Source organism: Molothrus aeneus, chromosome 25 (genome assembly GCF_037042795.1).
Source record: "Molothrus aeneus isolate 106 chromosome 25, BPBGC_Maene_1.0, whole genome shotgun sequence".
NCBI lineage: Eukaryota > Metazoa > Chordata > Aves > Passeriformes > Icteridae > Molothrus > Molothrus aeneus.
Window position 1 is genome coordinate 1800103 of NC_089670.1, and position 14457 is coordinate 1814559.

The 14457-nt window shown below is 48.1% G+C and overlaps 1 protein-coding gene across 2 annotated transcripts in view; it reads right to left on the reverse strand.

Annotated features, from left to right (window-relative positions):
- Positions 1–3018: 3018 nt before the first annotated feature.
- MAP2K4 (mitogen-activated protein kinase kinase 4) overlaps positions 3019–14457 on the reverse strand; it is a 63681-nt gene continuing 52242 nt past the window's right edge. For both annotated transcript variants that reach the window (XM_066565570.1, XM_066565571.1), the window contains 7 exons: positions 13314–13433; positions 12502–12553; positions 11967–12094; positions 7088–7165; positions 5215–5363; positions 4693–4738; positions 3019–3961 (listed from right to left, as the gene is read on the reverse strand). In XM_066565570.1, coding sequence (XP_066421667.1) covers positions 3848–3961; positions 4693–4738; positions 5215–5363; positions 7088–7165; positions 11967–12094; positions 12502–12553; positions 13314–13433 — 687 coding nt within the window. In that variant the 3' untranslated portion in view covers positions 3019–3847. The remainder of the gene's footprint in view (positions 3962–4692; positions 4739–5214; positions 5364–7087; positions 7166–11966; positions 12095–12501; positions 12554–13313; positions 13434–14457) is intronic.

Sequence of the window (14457 nt, forward strand, 5' to 3'; positions counted from 1 at the left end):
CAAAATACAGCATTTTCCTTTCCTTGCTCCTCAGAGCACTCACTCCATCTTTCCCTGGGCTCAAAGCGAGGTAAGGGGCCCAGGGAAAGATGGAGTGATTTGTGTCAGTCCTTTCCTTAGGACTTTTTCTCCTGAGAAGCTGAGAGGCCTCAGAAACAAAATGCAAACAATGGTTATCTGCTGCTGTGGAATGCAACAGGTGCATCTGGGATTGGTCTCATGTGGTTGTTTTAAATTAATGGCCAATCACAGTCAGCTGGCTCAGACTCTCTGGTCAGTCACAGGATTTTATTATCATTCTATTCCTTGCTAGCTTTCTGATGAAATCCTTTCTTCTATTCTTTTAGTATAGTTTTAATATATAATTTTCTTTTAATATAATATATATCATAAAATAATTAATCAGCCTTCTGAAACATGGAGTCAAGATTCTCATCTCTTCCCTTGTTGGGGTTGCCTGCAAATTCCACATTTGGTGACCCTGAGTGAGGAACATTCCCACACAACTGTTGCTGATCCTGAGGTCTGCCATGGGCAGGGGTCCCTGCAGGGTGCTCTGCTCTCCCTCTCCGGGCTGGGCCTGTCCCATCCAGCCCAGAGGAGCAGGACAGGCACTCCTGGCCAGCTCCTCTTCCTTCCCAGAGGGGCTGCTGGGGTCCAGCTCTGACTGGGCAGATTCCAAACCCTCCACAGCTTCCAGGCAGAAGAAACCTCCTAGCACCAGGACTCACCCAGGACTCTGAGTCCATCTGGGTTCTGCAGACCTTGCAACCATCAGAGCTGGGAGCTCCAGCTGCCCCTTCCCTGCAGGGTGGGCACAGCTCCCTGCCCTCCTGACAGGGACAAGGTGTCCTGAGCCACCTGCCTGTGCTGCAAACACTGCTGGCCTGAGAGGTGCCCAAACACAGAGGGCCCAGCAGAATTCCAGAGAGACAAAACACATCCAGAGCTCCCTTCACCTCCTTCATTTGGCACAAGAAGATTTGAAGGTTGCTTTCCTCTTCCACCTGGAAGGCAGGAGCTCCACAGCTCTTAGGGAACCTTCCCCTTCACGTCTGACCTTACAAAATGAAAATAACGAGGTCACAGTCGCATCTTAGTTTTATTACAACTGACCTGCAGGCAAAAGGATAGAACTATTACATAAACACTCTGATCCATGTAGAATAGCTTAAATAGAGGAGGAAGTTGAACCAGGAGACCGGATAAAATCTTCGGAAGCTCTTTGAAGCAGTTATGTTCCTGAGCTTCATTTTACAGACAATAAGGCAACATCCCTGCACATCAGCTTTTTGATATTTTTATACATTTTTTTCTATGGTACAAGAAAAAAAATAATAACCAGAATTCACAATGTACAGTTCTTACACTATTTTCACAGCTTCTGAACACTATACACCTTTTTTTCTTTTTTTTTTTCTTTAATAGATACATTGCAATAAATGGTGCACCCTTAATAATTTATAATAATCTGTGTTGAATAGGCTAAACCTGTCCTGTACAGCAGCACCTCCCTCCTGTCACTGGCAGCTCAAAGCTTTGCATTTCCATTCCCATCAAGTTGGTTCTGGGCTGGAGATGGGACAGCACCAGAGCACAGACCCAGCCATCCCAACAGGGCAGAGCAAGGCAGTCCTGTGTGTTTTGCGAGGTTCCATCTCAGTGCTGCCCCTCTGAGAGGATTTGGGGTTCCCTGCTGCCAGGAGGAGTCGGACACCAAAGGGAGGGTGAAGCCCCACCTGTGGCTGCCCTTGCTGGGTCTGGGTCTCTGCAGCCCTGGGACCTGGAGCACCTGCAGTCCCACTCCAGGGGCTGAAGGCTGGAGAGAGGAATCACAGCTCCAGGGGGATTTGCCTGAGAAAGGCTCTGGGGTGGGGACACAATGGCAGCTTTAGACAGGCATGGTCTGACTGATCTTTGTGCAGGAGGCTCCAGAGCTGTCAGGAAGGAGCAGGGACTGCAGAAAGCTCTGCCTTGCCCGAGGAGCAGCCCAAGAGGAACAATCCAGGAAGGGCAGCACCAAGGGAGCCCACAGTGCCAGCAGGAGCCCCAGGACGTGTCACCTCCGTGGCAGACAGACAGACAGCAGCTGTGTCCAGGGCCTCAGCTCTCCTTCTCAGCTGGGATGTGCTGCTTGGTCTTCACTCAGCCTCGGGCTGCTTTGTGCATGGTGGCTTTGGTTGGATGTGGGGAGCCCTTCCTTGGGGATCCTGCCAGCACCACGGTGTTTTCATTCCCTCTGTGTCCAGGCTTGCTGCTGAGCTCTGATGGGAGGCTGCTCTAACATTGATGAAGTCCTACCAAGCACCTAAAGCAGCTCAGAATGGAAAGCAGAGACCCTGCAGCTTCCATTTGATCCCTGGTGTGCTACTAAACACCTGAAAACTGCAGTATTTGGGAAAAAAAAAAGGTTTTGGGAAAAATTAATCTTTGAAAAATATGTCAATTAAACAAATAGAAAAGCCTGATGTGCTGTTTCACATAGGAGTGGACCAGAAGACAACAGCTTGCCTGGCAATGGACCAAAAGACAACAGCTTGCCTGGCCTTGCTGGGCCAGCTGAGAGGAGCTGGATGCTCCTTCACCTCCACCTCATCTCTTCTGCACCCCGCAATCTCAGAGATTTACTCAGGGTGCAGCAGAGGAGCTGTGGAGGTCCAGAGGAGGTTCAGCCTCCAGGTGGTGGTGGTGGTGGTGAAGCGTCCCCAGCAAGCTCAGCAGGGTGTGGTGGGCACAGGGCCACCCCTCCATCCTGCCTGCAGCAGCAAGGAGGAAGAGCTCAGGTCTGGAGTGGGACTCAGGAGCTCAGGACATGGGCTGGGAGGGCTGGGCTGTGCCACAGGTGCAAGCAGCAGGGCTGGGGACAGCAGGGACACGAGAAACACTGGCCAGGACTCACAGCCATCAGCTGGTGGCCCACTCAAGCAGCTGCAGCCTCTGTGGATGGCTCTGGGTGAAGGCAAAGCAAAGCCAGTGGGTGGTGAGCACTGTGCACTATAAACCAGGTCAACAAGCAGGTTAAATTCAATCAAGTAGTTTAATAATTCTTCAGGTCAAAGGTCTTATCTTAACAATTTACAGGACACCTAGTTAAGAGTGAAGAGTGGCTGGCTTGGTAAAAGGAGGAAGAATACATTATGTCCCATCTCAATAGTTTAATGTTAGCCTCTTTCAACGCAACATATTTTTGGTAAAGACATATTCACTATATTTAACATGATCTCTCTTTAACAGGAAGTTCAGCTCAGCACACTGTCCCCAGAAATTACACTGCGACTGTAAAGCAACAGAATTTCATAGCAGTAAATCTATTGCACTTTGTGAAGAATAAAATTCTCCTTTGCCTTTCCAGCTCCAGAAGGCAAAGCATCTCGTTGGTTAAGCAAGTTCTTCTCCCTCCAGGCAAAGTCTCTTAATGTTCAGACAGACAACGCCTAACTTGTGTTTGTTTGCTTTTTATTATTACTTGAAACAACAATCGGAAGAGTTTGAGAGAAAAATCTTTCCAGTAGCTGCTGAGGAGTCTCCAAGTTTTGAGTCTAGAAATGAATTTTAGGTGCTATCCAATCACAGTCAACAAATATATGTACTTATTTCCACATTTCATGAATATGTCCACAAAAGAGCAAGATGAGGTCTCTCTGTGACCAACACTAACACTGTGTGATCAGGTATTACAGGGATGCACTTTATATGTGACAACAGTATACAGACAGGATGGAAATAACACCAATATTATTGCACATGGTGTCTGGGCGAGCATTAAAAACACTGCAATATGTGATGAAAATTCTTTACAGCTTGTTTTCTCTCAGCCCTTTTTCTAGAGTTTGATGTAGCAGCAGTATCAATCCACGTACATTGGAGAGCTGGGAGTTGCTGGCATTTGATCCAGGATTTTACAAACATAGCATGCAACATCCACTGTGCGTTCCTCATACATCAGGATGAAGGGATGTTTCTGGAAGCAGATAAAAAAACAAAACAAAGTTATGGTCACCCTCCTGGCACGTGGCCCTCAGATAAAAACTGAGCAGGGGAATTTGTCTGGTGCAAGAACATGCTTTGGTGGCTGGAGGACACCAGGACACAGCCTGGCAGATCCATGTCTTTAACATGGGAGGTTACTGAGGCAGGACAGGACTCCAGAGCTCAGGAGCTGCCAGGGAGGAGGCAGTGAGGGTGCAGGATCAGCAGCTCCTCTGCAGCACTGGCATTTCCTGAAATCCCTTCAGGAGAGGTTCCATCAGCAGTGGGGACAGTGACAGGAGTGACAGGGAGTGCCTTGCAGAGGCCAAACCCGAGCTCTGCTCTCCTGAGCCCCCAGCCTCTGCTCTGCCCAGCAGGCAGCACTGGCCAGAGCCAGGTCAGAGCAGCTGGGACAGAACATCAGGGAGGTTCTGGCCATCAGGCAAATCCCTTTCACATCAGGGCATGTGAAACCCCAGGGCTGCCTGTGGAACCAGAGCCTCCAAGAGGTGCCCTCCAGGTGCCCAGAGCTCCTTGAAGTTGCCCCGTGTGACTGATCCAAGCCAAAAGCATTGCTGCTCTCTCTCCTTTGGCACCCCTAAAGGACAGGCCCTGCTGTTGCCCAGCTCCAGGGCTCTGCTCCAGATCTCACTTCTGCCTGAGCCCAGCCCTGTGTGAGCTGTGTGTTGGAGGCATTGAAAAGATGCAGCACTGAGGACTCACCAGAAGCTCTTTGTACTTTGGCCTTTTGGACTCGTCCTTTGTAAGGCTAAAGAAAGCACAGAGATAATTAGGAGAACGTGGGATCAGGGAAAATGTTACAGACACCAAATACAACTTTTTACAGGACATAATGCTGTCAGAGGGGGACACACCACCTTTGGCTTTCTGAAAAACCCATCCTGGCACTGTGAGTGACCACAGGAGTAACCCCCATGTGCAGGCAGGGGCTGTGTCTGACACAAACTGCCTGCCATGGAAACTTCCCTCCTTACCATGTCTCCTCTCTCTAGCACAGCCTCTCAGAGCTTTTCTCCTAATTCCTTTCCTGAAGAGCAGTTTCCAGGGTCTGTCCTTCAGTCCCAACCCACACAAACCCAAACCACTAAAATGTGAGAGGTCCTCCCCCTTATGCTGGTTCAGGAATGTGAAAAGAAGCCAGGGAAGAGCTGGACACACGACCCTTGCCAAATACCAACCAAGAAAAGGAGCCAAGCCCCAGCGCTTGCAGCAGCACACACTCACCACAAGTTGACGAAGTTGATGAAGCTTGGGGAAAACTCCCTTTCCTCTGAGTTACTCAGCTGTGGTGGGTCTCCTTTCACTACTTGTGTCAACTGGTCAAACACACTGTTCCACTTGGGGTAGGGGAATCGCCCCGTGGCCAGCTCGTACTGCAGGGAGACAGCAACAGCACCAGGCAGCTTTACATCAGGGAAGCTCAGGGGGAAAAAACGTCTGCAGCAAACCTGAACCACCCCAGAAGGAAGACTGAGATGAAATTTTTCATCCTATTCCCTGTATGGTTCTAAATAGAAGGAAGGTTTTAGCCAGCAGTAAGTTCTGCTGCCTGTGTGAGGGGCATGCTCTGATTTACCCTGACCAGGCTTCTGTGCCATGTCTGCTCCTCCACTGACTATAAATCAAACCAGTGTAGGAGAGTAAAATCCTCCAGTCCCTCCCCAAGCACCCTAACAAGCACTAGAGAAAATGGGTAATGAGAATGAGACAATCACATCGTATCTCAGGTTAGAGAGGACCCACAAGGATCCCTGAATCCAACTCCAGGATAATGAAAATGAGTTTTTTTTAAACATCAGTGGTGAGAACAGAAGCTACTGGTTCATACTTAATTGCTTCTGCTTTCTCTTCTGCTTCACAACCTGAAGAAAGGGCTTTTTACTGAGGGCTTCTGAATGTGTGCAGCTAGGAGAGATGTGGTTGAGCCAGTGAGGAATCACAACCCCAGAATCCAGAATTAACCAAAGTCTCTGTGCAGCCAAAGCACAGCAGCAGCCAGAGGCTTATTCACACAGGCTGGGTGCTCTGCTCTGCACCACCACGCACAGCTCCCTCACCTCAGATTCTGAACACAAAATTCATTTACAATCCAACACCTCTGTCACTGCCACATTTTCTGAAAAATCCCTTCGCCAGGATTTCTTCTCCTGGGAAGCTGAGAAGCCTCAGAGCAAAATGTAAATAATAATTATCTGATTTGCTTCTCCTGTGTTTGCTGCTTTGGAATGTGGTCTGGAGATTGTTTACCAGCTGGTCATTGTATGATTGGTTTCATGTGAATTGTTTTAACTTAATGGCCAATCATGGCCCAGCTGTGTCGAGGCTCTGAGAAGCCACGAGTTTTCATTATCATTCTTGTTAAGCCTTTTGTCTGCATCTTTATTCTTTAGTATAGTTTAGCATAGTATTCTTTTATATAATATATGATAGATATGATATGATAGATATGATAGATATGATTCTTTATTCTTTATTGTCTGTATCTTTATTCTTTAGTATAGTTTAGCATAGTATTCTTTTATATAATATATGATAGATATGATATGATAGATATGATAGATATGATATGATAGATATGATTCTTTATTCTTTATTGTCTGTATCTTTATTCTTTAGTATAGTTTAGCATAGTATTCTTTTATATAATATATGATAGATATGAGATGATAGATATGATTCTTTATTCTTTATTGTCTGTATCTTTATTCTTTAGTATAGTTTAGCATAGTATTCTTTTATATAATATATGATAGATATGAGATGATATGATGGATATGATAGGTATGGTATGATGTAATGTAATGTAATGTAATATAATGTAATAATATCATTAGCCTTCTAAGAACATGAGTCAGATTCACTCATTTCCTCCTCATCCTGGGGACCCTGCAAACTCAGCACACCTCCTCCCTGCTCACATGCACACACAGCCGCGGGGGCTCGGGAGAACCATGGACATGGGAAGCCCCCAGGCTGTTCCTGAGGCAGGGAGGAGCAGAGCCCAGGAAGGAGCTGGGCTGTGCTGCCCATGGCCCAGAGCAGTGCTGCCCATGGCCCAGAGCAGTGCTGCCCATGGCCCAGAGCAGTGCCCACTCACCAGGGTGATGCCCAAGCTCCAGACGTCGGAGCGCACGTCGTAGCCTTGCCGCGAGGCGCTGGGATCTATCCGCTCCGGCTGAAACGGCAACAGGGACTGTCAGGCTCTGGGCCATGCAGGGAGCAAGGAGGAGCATCTGCAAAGCTAGAGAGAGCCCTGAGCCTGGCACAGCTCCTAGCAAAACCTGTGGCCAGGGCAGCCATCCAACCCCAGCAGAGAAACATCTCAAGGAATCACTTAAAACACTGATTTTATGGAGGTGTCGTGCAGAGGTGATCAGAAATGGCAACTTAGCACAGTCCAATGCTTTGGGTTTTTTTCCCTTTTGCAAAACCATGTTGAATAATTGTGACTGTCTTATTCATTTAGTTTTATTCAACTTTGGGATGTCTTTAGCACCAAGTCTCACTTTCTCTGTTTTGACACCCAAGGGATGATAAGAACTGGAATCAACATCTCACCCCCACCCTGGGGAGTGAGGCTTAGCAGCATCTACCAAAACTCTTCTCCCCAACCAGCTACTAAGAAACTATTATAAACTATTATAACTATTTTATTAATATTTATATAAATATAATTTTTATAATTTATTATATAAATTATACATTTATTATAAACATTATAATAGTGTGCTTAGTATATATATATACAATATAGGTACTAAGCACACTATTATAATGTGCTTCAAGAAAAGCTCCTCTGAACAAGGTTTTAGTCATCCCTTGAAGGCAACTATGATGCCACAAGGCTTTAAGACATGCAAAATGTCTTTCATAGAAAGAAGGATTTAGCCAGACATGGGTGATTCACACCTAAGAGCAGGTTATCCAGAGAGCTGAGCCAGCAAAAACATCTTTATGGCTTGCATGTCATCTTTATGAGAAACCTCAGTCTGCCTTCTTTAGTTAAAAATATAATAATTAACATGTCAAAAGAAACAGGCTCTCATTCAGTTTTGACTACAACAATACTAAAGATACCTGCATAGCAATAAATCCTAAATTATGGGGTACAGGAAATACTCTGAAAGCCCTGGTTGCTTTAAAAGCTACATTTTAATACAATTTCATGGCAGACACAGCTGAGAAGTGCAGCAGGAGGTGGCCCAGCCCTGAACCCTACCTGGGGACACACCATGATGTCTGGAGCTGCCACCAGGGATGGACCAGCTCAAATGCTGGGGATGCTGGCCTGGCTGGGGATGCTGACCCACGGGGATGTGCCACAGCAGAGCAAGCTGCCAGGCTGCAGATGAAGGAGGGGACTGCATGGGAGCAGCCCAACTGCCCAGAGGGACTGGTGGGATGGGTGGCACTGGTGAGAAATAGCTGGTTGTCTCAGGTACCCAAGAGGGGCACCCTGCTCCTGTGAGCAACAGGAGGTGGCACAGTTAAAGGGAAAGCAGGATGGACCAAAATAAATCCCATCTAAATACAGAGCAGGAAGAACGCTGATAATTTTCCATGTGGATCACAGGGGAGCAATTAACACCAAGGAAGGAAGAGTCACCATGTCACACTCTGGGGACCTGGAGTGAGGGCTGCAGACAAAGCCTGGCTGAGGCCAGGTGTCCTCCTGATGCCAAGAGCAAGCAGGAAAGGAAATGGCTGAGGGGGAGATGCATCTCTGGATGTGCTGAGAGGGTGAGGAGACAGGGGATGGAGGCATCAGAGAAGGGTACAGGCTGCCATGGGGCTTCTCCAGTTCAGTGTCCACCTGAGCACCAGCATCTTGACTGAAAAATGAGCAGTGGGCACCACAGATCCCCCCTCTCTTCCAAACCCCAGCTGTACAAACAGCCACACCTGGCCTGATCTCTGCCTGAACCACCTGAACACAAGACATCCAGCTGGCCCTGACAGCAGGGCCAGCACCAACTGTCCACCTTCACCAGGGAGAAGTGAGAAGCCACAGTTTGCAGCCAGAGGCTCCAAGCTGACCTGGGAAAAGCACCTGAGTGACCAAGGATGGAGGTGACACTATCACACTCCACTCCTGTGGAGCTCTGGAAGGAGCAGGGCAGGACATCCATCCTCACAATGGCTGGGTCTGCCCCTCCACCCCTGCCTAAACCAAGCCCTTCCAGTCTCACCCTTCCTCTCTGACACGGGCCCTGGGTTCACTGGGGCACTCAGAAGGCAAAAAGCAGAAATGTCACACAGAGCTCACTCCCAGCAGCACCCCCACAGCCAGGGGCAAGGCAGGGAGCACAGGGAGCAGCACTCAGGGAGGATGCAGGGCTGGCCAGGAGCACCCACTGCTGGGTGAGGGCTGTGGAACCTCACCTGGAGCAAACCCCCAGAGCTGGCAGCAGCACAGGGCAGGGCTGAGGAGGGCTCAGAGCAGCTCAGGCTGCTCCAGGGGCCAGAGACTGCCTGGGAACTCAGTCCTGCCTTTCTTCCCTCCAGAGAACATGAGGTACCCACACTCAGAGGCCTTTTCCCACTGTAACAATTGCAGGGGAACTGAAAGCCAAAAGCAAAACAACCTCCCAGCTCCAAGGCTGAGGCGCCGCTCGCTGTGACAGCTCCAACAATTTTGGTTCAAGCCCAGAGCACTTGCTTGGCAGCTGGACATGGCTCCTGCTGCCTCCTCAGAGCACTCACAGCCAGACTGGGGCTGACATCCAGGGCCATTGCTACCAACAGCTCCCTGGGGACCAGGCTCCTTCAGGGGTGAGTGCCACAGGGTTGGTGAGCCTTGCAAAGTGAGACACATCCAGCAGCCCTAAGGAGAGCCTCCCTGGCTGAACACAGCTCCTACTATTGGCCTATTTTACACTAAAAAAAATGCTATTTTCCTTTTGAAAGGAGTGTGGCAGCATGACTCCTTCCCAGGTACATCCAATTTGATCACAGCATCCCTTCAGCCTGTGCTGGCTTGGAGAAATATCTGGCAGATGTGCCTGCCCACTGGGGACACCTCCCCATTTCCCAGGCTCCCTGGTACGTGGAAATGCTCATGTACTTGGAAAGGAGTCACTGAGGCTGCAGAGCAGCAGGGAAGAGGCCAATCATCTCCCACATCACTTGCCAGCTGCTGGCTGCCCCACAAAACCTGTGCCCTGCCAAGGCTCTGGAAAACACAAACTGAACTGCAACACTTCTGCTCACTTAAAAGTCCACCCAAGTCTGGAGCTGCACAAATCTGAGTGCACACAGACAGACAGACAGGAGAAAGGAAAACCAAAGGGCTATGGAAGCACTCACCCAGCACATCCCAGGGGAAAGGGAGCACTGCAGCTCTTTACAGACACCTCAGGCATCTCATTAAGTGTCATTACAGTCATCTCAGGAACTGCCATGGCATAACTACACCAACAGCCTGAGCAGAACTGGCCACCCACCCATGGCTCAAAGAAAGATCAGAGTCAGGGCAGACAGGTTTTGCCTTGGACACCACAGTCAGAGAAAAGCCATCTGAGAGCCATGGCCTGGGCCAGGTGGGACACATGCCTTGGAAGAGAGATATTTTCCTTTTTTCTACTTGGTGGTAGATAAAAAGAGTTCCAAAACCAGTGTTTTTCAGCATACAGAGCCATAAATATGTAACAAAAATTAAAGACAGGCACTAAAATTAAAGTTATATGAACAGCAGCAGGCACAGCTCCCTGCACAATGTACCCTTGGCTCATGTGAGAACAGAGATGCATTTTCAAAGCACCCTGAAGCACTGAAGTGTTTAAAACCCTCAGACAGCTTCCAAAATCACCACTACAGCTTTTCTCTCTGGGAGGGAGAGGGCAGGACAGACTCCCAGGAGCCACAGCTCAGCCCCAGCAATTTCCACACAGCTGCTCTGCTACTGCTGCTCTCCAGAATCACATTCTCCTGGAATGAAGTTCTGGCACCCTTTGGAACTAAAGTGGTTTACAAAAATCACTGTAATTCTGCTCTGCAATAACTCCTGTGACATAATCTCACCAGAGCAAATGGATTTCTTGCAGACCAAGACAAACTCACACTCTGACAGCCCTGCTCCCCTGGGCAATGGTGTTTTGGAGCTGCTGGAAGGCACAGAGCTCCTCTCCACTGCAGCAGCACAGCCCTGGCAGCAGCAGAGGAACCCAGCAAAAACCCAGGAACTGGGGCACTTTGCCACAGCCTGGATGACACTGCCACAGCAGAGCTCGATCCAGAGCTCAGTTTCATCCAGAAAAGGGCTGTTCATCCCACAGGGAGGGTGTGCTGGGGAAGATGAAACAGGAAAGCCTTATCAATATGATTGCCTGGCAAAAGATTTGGAGAATATGGAAACTATAAGCGAGATTGAAATGAAAGCAAGCTTTGAGATCCCTCAGTTACTGAACAACTGGAAAACAATGGTGTGGCTGCTGAAGGTGATCCCCTTTTGATGGAACAACACCCTCTGCTTGCAGGCAGGTCCGAGGGTCAGAGCAGACCCTACAGCTTGGCAGAAGGGGCCCAAGGAGGAGTTTTTAGGGTTTAAAACTACTGCAAAGATTAGTTTTTAGGGTTTCCAAAGAGTAGTTTTTTGGCTTAGCATAAGGGGTCCAAAGAGGACCCTTTTTAGGGCTTTTTAGGATAACACAGTATGGTAATGTAATGATTCTTATAGGCTGTATGTAAATGCCATAGGATTTGTATCTTGTACTAGATTGGTGAGTGAGAATTAGAATATTCAGCACAGAAGATTTATAGTATTGTAACGGGAACGCTGCTCTCTCATCCCCTCTACCACGCTCTTGCCTTCTTCCTCTTTACCTCTCTTTCCTTGTCCGAGCTGTGGCTGGCAGCTCCCAGCAGGGCCCTGCACTTGGCCCTTTGCAATAAACCATAAGTTCCATGACCTAGCTCCGGAGATCTCTCATCTCTGTCACTCCTCCAGGATGGGATCCCCCAGAGCCTGTCCCACTCACCGCCATGTACGGCCGGCACCCTGCATCCCGCGTTTTGGCAATGGAGTCCACGAGCTGTCCGCTAATGCCAAAGTCACAGAGTTTAATATTCCCATTTCTGTCCAGAAGAATATTGGAAGGTTTGATGTCTGCAGGGGGAAGAAATTTAAAGCAGTAAGTCATGGCTGGAGGTTTCGATTTCAAGCAGAGCAGCTGCAGGGGATGGAGGGCGGCAGGGCCGCGCCGTCGCCGTCACCCTTGGTGCTGGATCCTGCATGGGAGCACGAGGGGATGGAGCCAGCCCTGGAGGTGCCACGTGCCCAAAGGCAGCAGCAGATGCCCAGCCACCCTGAAATCACACTTACATGGAAAAAGCACATCAAGGGGCAACAGGACAGGCACTGGGACACTTGTTCAAAACCTGCACTCAGACTCACGGTGGTAGAGGTGCTGCGCTTACACTTGGAGTGAACCAAAGGCCACTAACAATTCTTGCAATTATTTTAACAGACAAGAAGAAAAGATATGAAGTTAAGAAAAGACATGAAGAACTCACCTCTGTGAATGATTTTCAAGTTTTCTTTTAAGTGGTTTAGTGCTTTCACAGTCTAGGAAAGAAAAAGAGATGGAAAATAAGCAGATGCCGTAAGAATCCTGTGATTATTACATTTTTGGCACTCCAAGAACAGGGGTAAAAAGCATTTAATACATTGAGATATCAATGCTGTAATATGCCATGTAATAAAACATTTTTCTCTGAACCTTTTCTACAAACAGAAGGTGATATAAGGGAGAGTATGGACTTAAGTGAACACACATCCCCTGTGACCTGCAAAGATCCCTCTCTGGGAGAGGGGAGCCAGAGGTGGAGCCAGAACAATCTCTGATGTTAATTATCCTCAGCAATAACTTATTTCAAGCCCTATGCTTTATTTTTTTCAACACGTCACAATTTTTTCAATTACCTGACTTTTCATTAGACCAGAACTTCCAGGTTATATCAGAAAACATCAGCCAGGTTCTCCAATGCTTTTGGGAGCCTTTGCACAGGACTGCCAAAGCTTCTCTGGTCTGGGCTGGTGCCTGTGCTGCTGCTGCTGCTGCTGCTGCTGCTCACATTCAGACAGAGCAGGAAGATGGTCCTGGGGTCTGTTTATGAACTGATTACTGATCCCAGGAGCTCTGTTTACAACATGTAACATACTGGGGAAAAGTCATGAGCACCCTGAAGAACCATTCCCAGTGTGGTGCAAACAGCAGCAGCAATTCTGCTCCACAGACCAACCAGCTTTTCACATGGAGGGGGATCTAAACAAGGATCTGAACTTTTCAATTATCTTCAACAAAAAGGCTTAACAAAATACTCACAGCTAAAGTGATTTTGCCTAAGATTTCTTCTGGAATAACATCATCTAATACACTATATACATATTTGTAAAACTTATCAAACGAGGTAGACATGAGCTCCATACAGATCCAACAGTCACCCTGGAAAGAGAAAAGAATGTGAGATAAAAAAGAGAAATACAAATCCAGAGAGCATACAGAGATCCACTGAGTCTTATGGAATACATAAACAGCAACATGCATTCTATAGAAAGGATAGAATTCAGCTTGATTAGTTTTAGCAATGATTCACAGCAGAGGCATTTACATGCCCAGCTCACACCTGACATTACAGTTTAGATGCCTGAACCCAGGTGAATCCAAGCCTCACAGAGTGTTTTGCTCTCCAGAAGGCTGCAGGCACAGGGGAACACCCAGAAGAGGGGAGCTGCTTTCCTAGGAAGGGCTGTGTGGCTGAGGAAGAAGACTTTGGGCAGCTCCAGCTTACACTGCTCATTTGGCATCAGCTTTTCACATCGGCTCAAGGCAGAGCAGGAGCTGATGCCATCCACTCAAGGGCTGCTACAAGCCTGGGCCCAGAAAACCCTTATTGTACCCAAAAAAAGCAGAAGATGGAGTATGGAGTAAGTGTTGTGACAGGCATGGAAGCAGGGACATCACTGAAAGAGGCCAGAGCAGCACAGCAGGATGAGGGCATGACCAGCACACCTCAGGGGACCTGGAAAAAGGTGAACTGGGACTGCTACAGAGCACACGTTGGCTATGGAGGAAGTTGGCTAAGGAACTGCTCAGATTTAAACTATAGAAATGAAATTGGGCAGTACATGTAGAAAATTTCTCTTTTCTGCATTAGCAACAAAGGCAAAGTGCAGATGAAGCACTTGCATTCAATGGAGAGTGGCTCAGGACAAGCAACGTGGCTCCAGTGGCAGTGATGTGCGTAAATCAAGTGAGACTGGAAGCCCACCAGGGCTTCATGAGCTGTCTGTAGTGAGAGCAGCCTCTCTCTCATGGACTGCTTCTACTGGCCACAGGATCATTCAAAAACTGCTTCTGTTTTGATCAGATTTTTATAAAACAATTGTGACAGGGCTATATCGCTGGGCTATTGTACTGAGACTGTGGGGGACTGCAGTGGTTCCAGAGAGCCAGAACACCACTGACC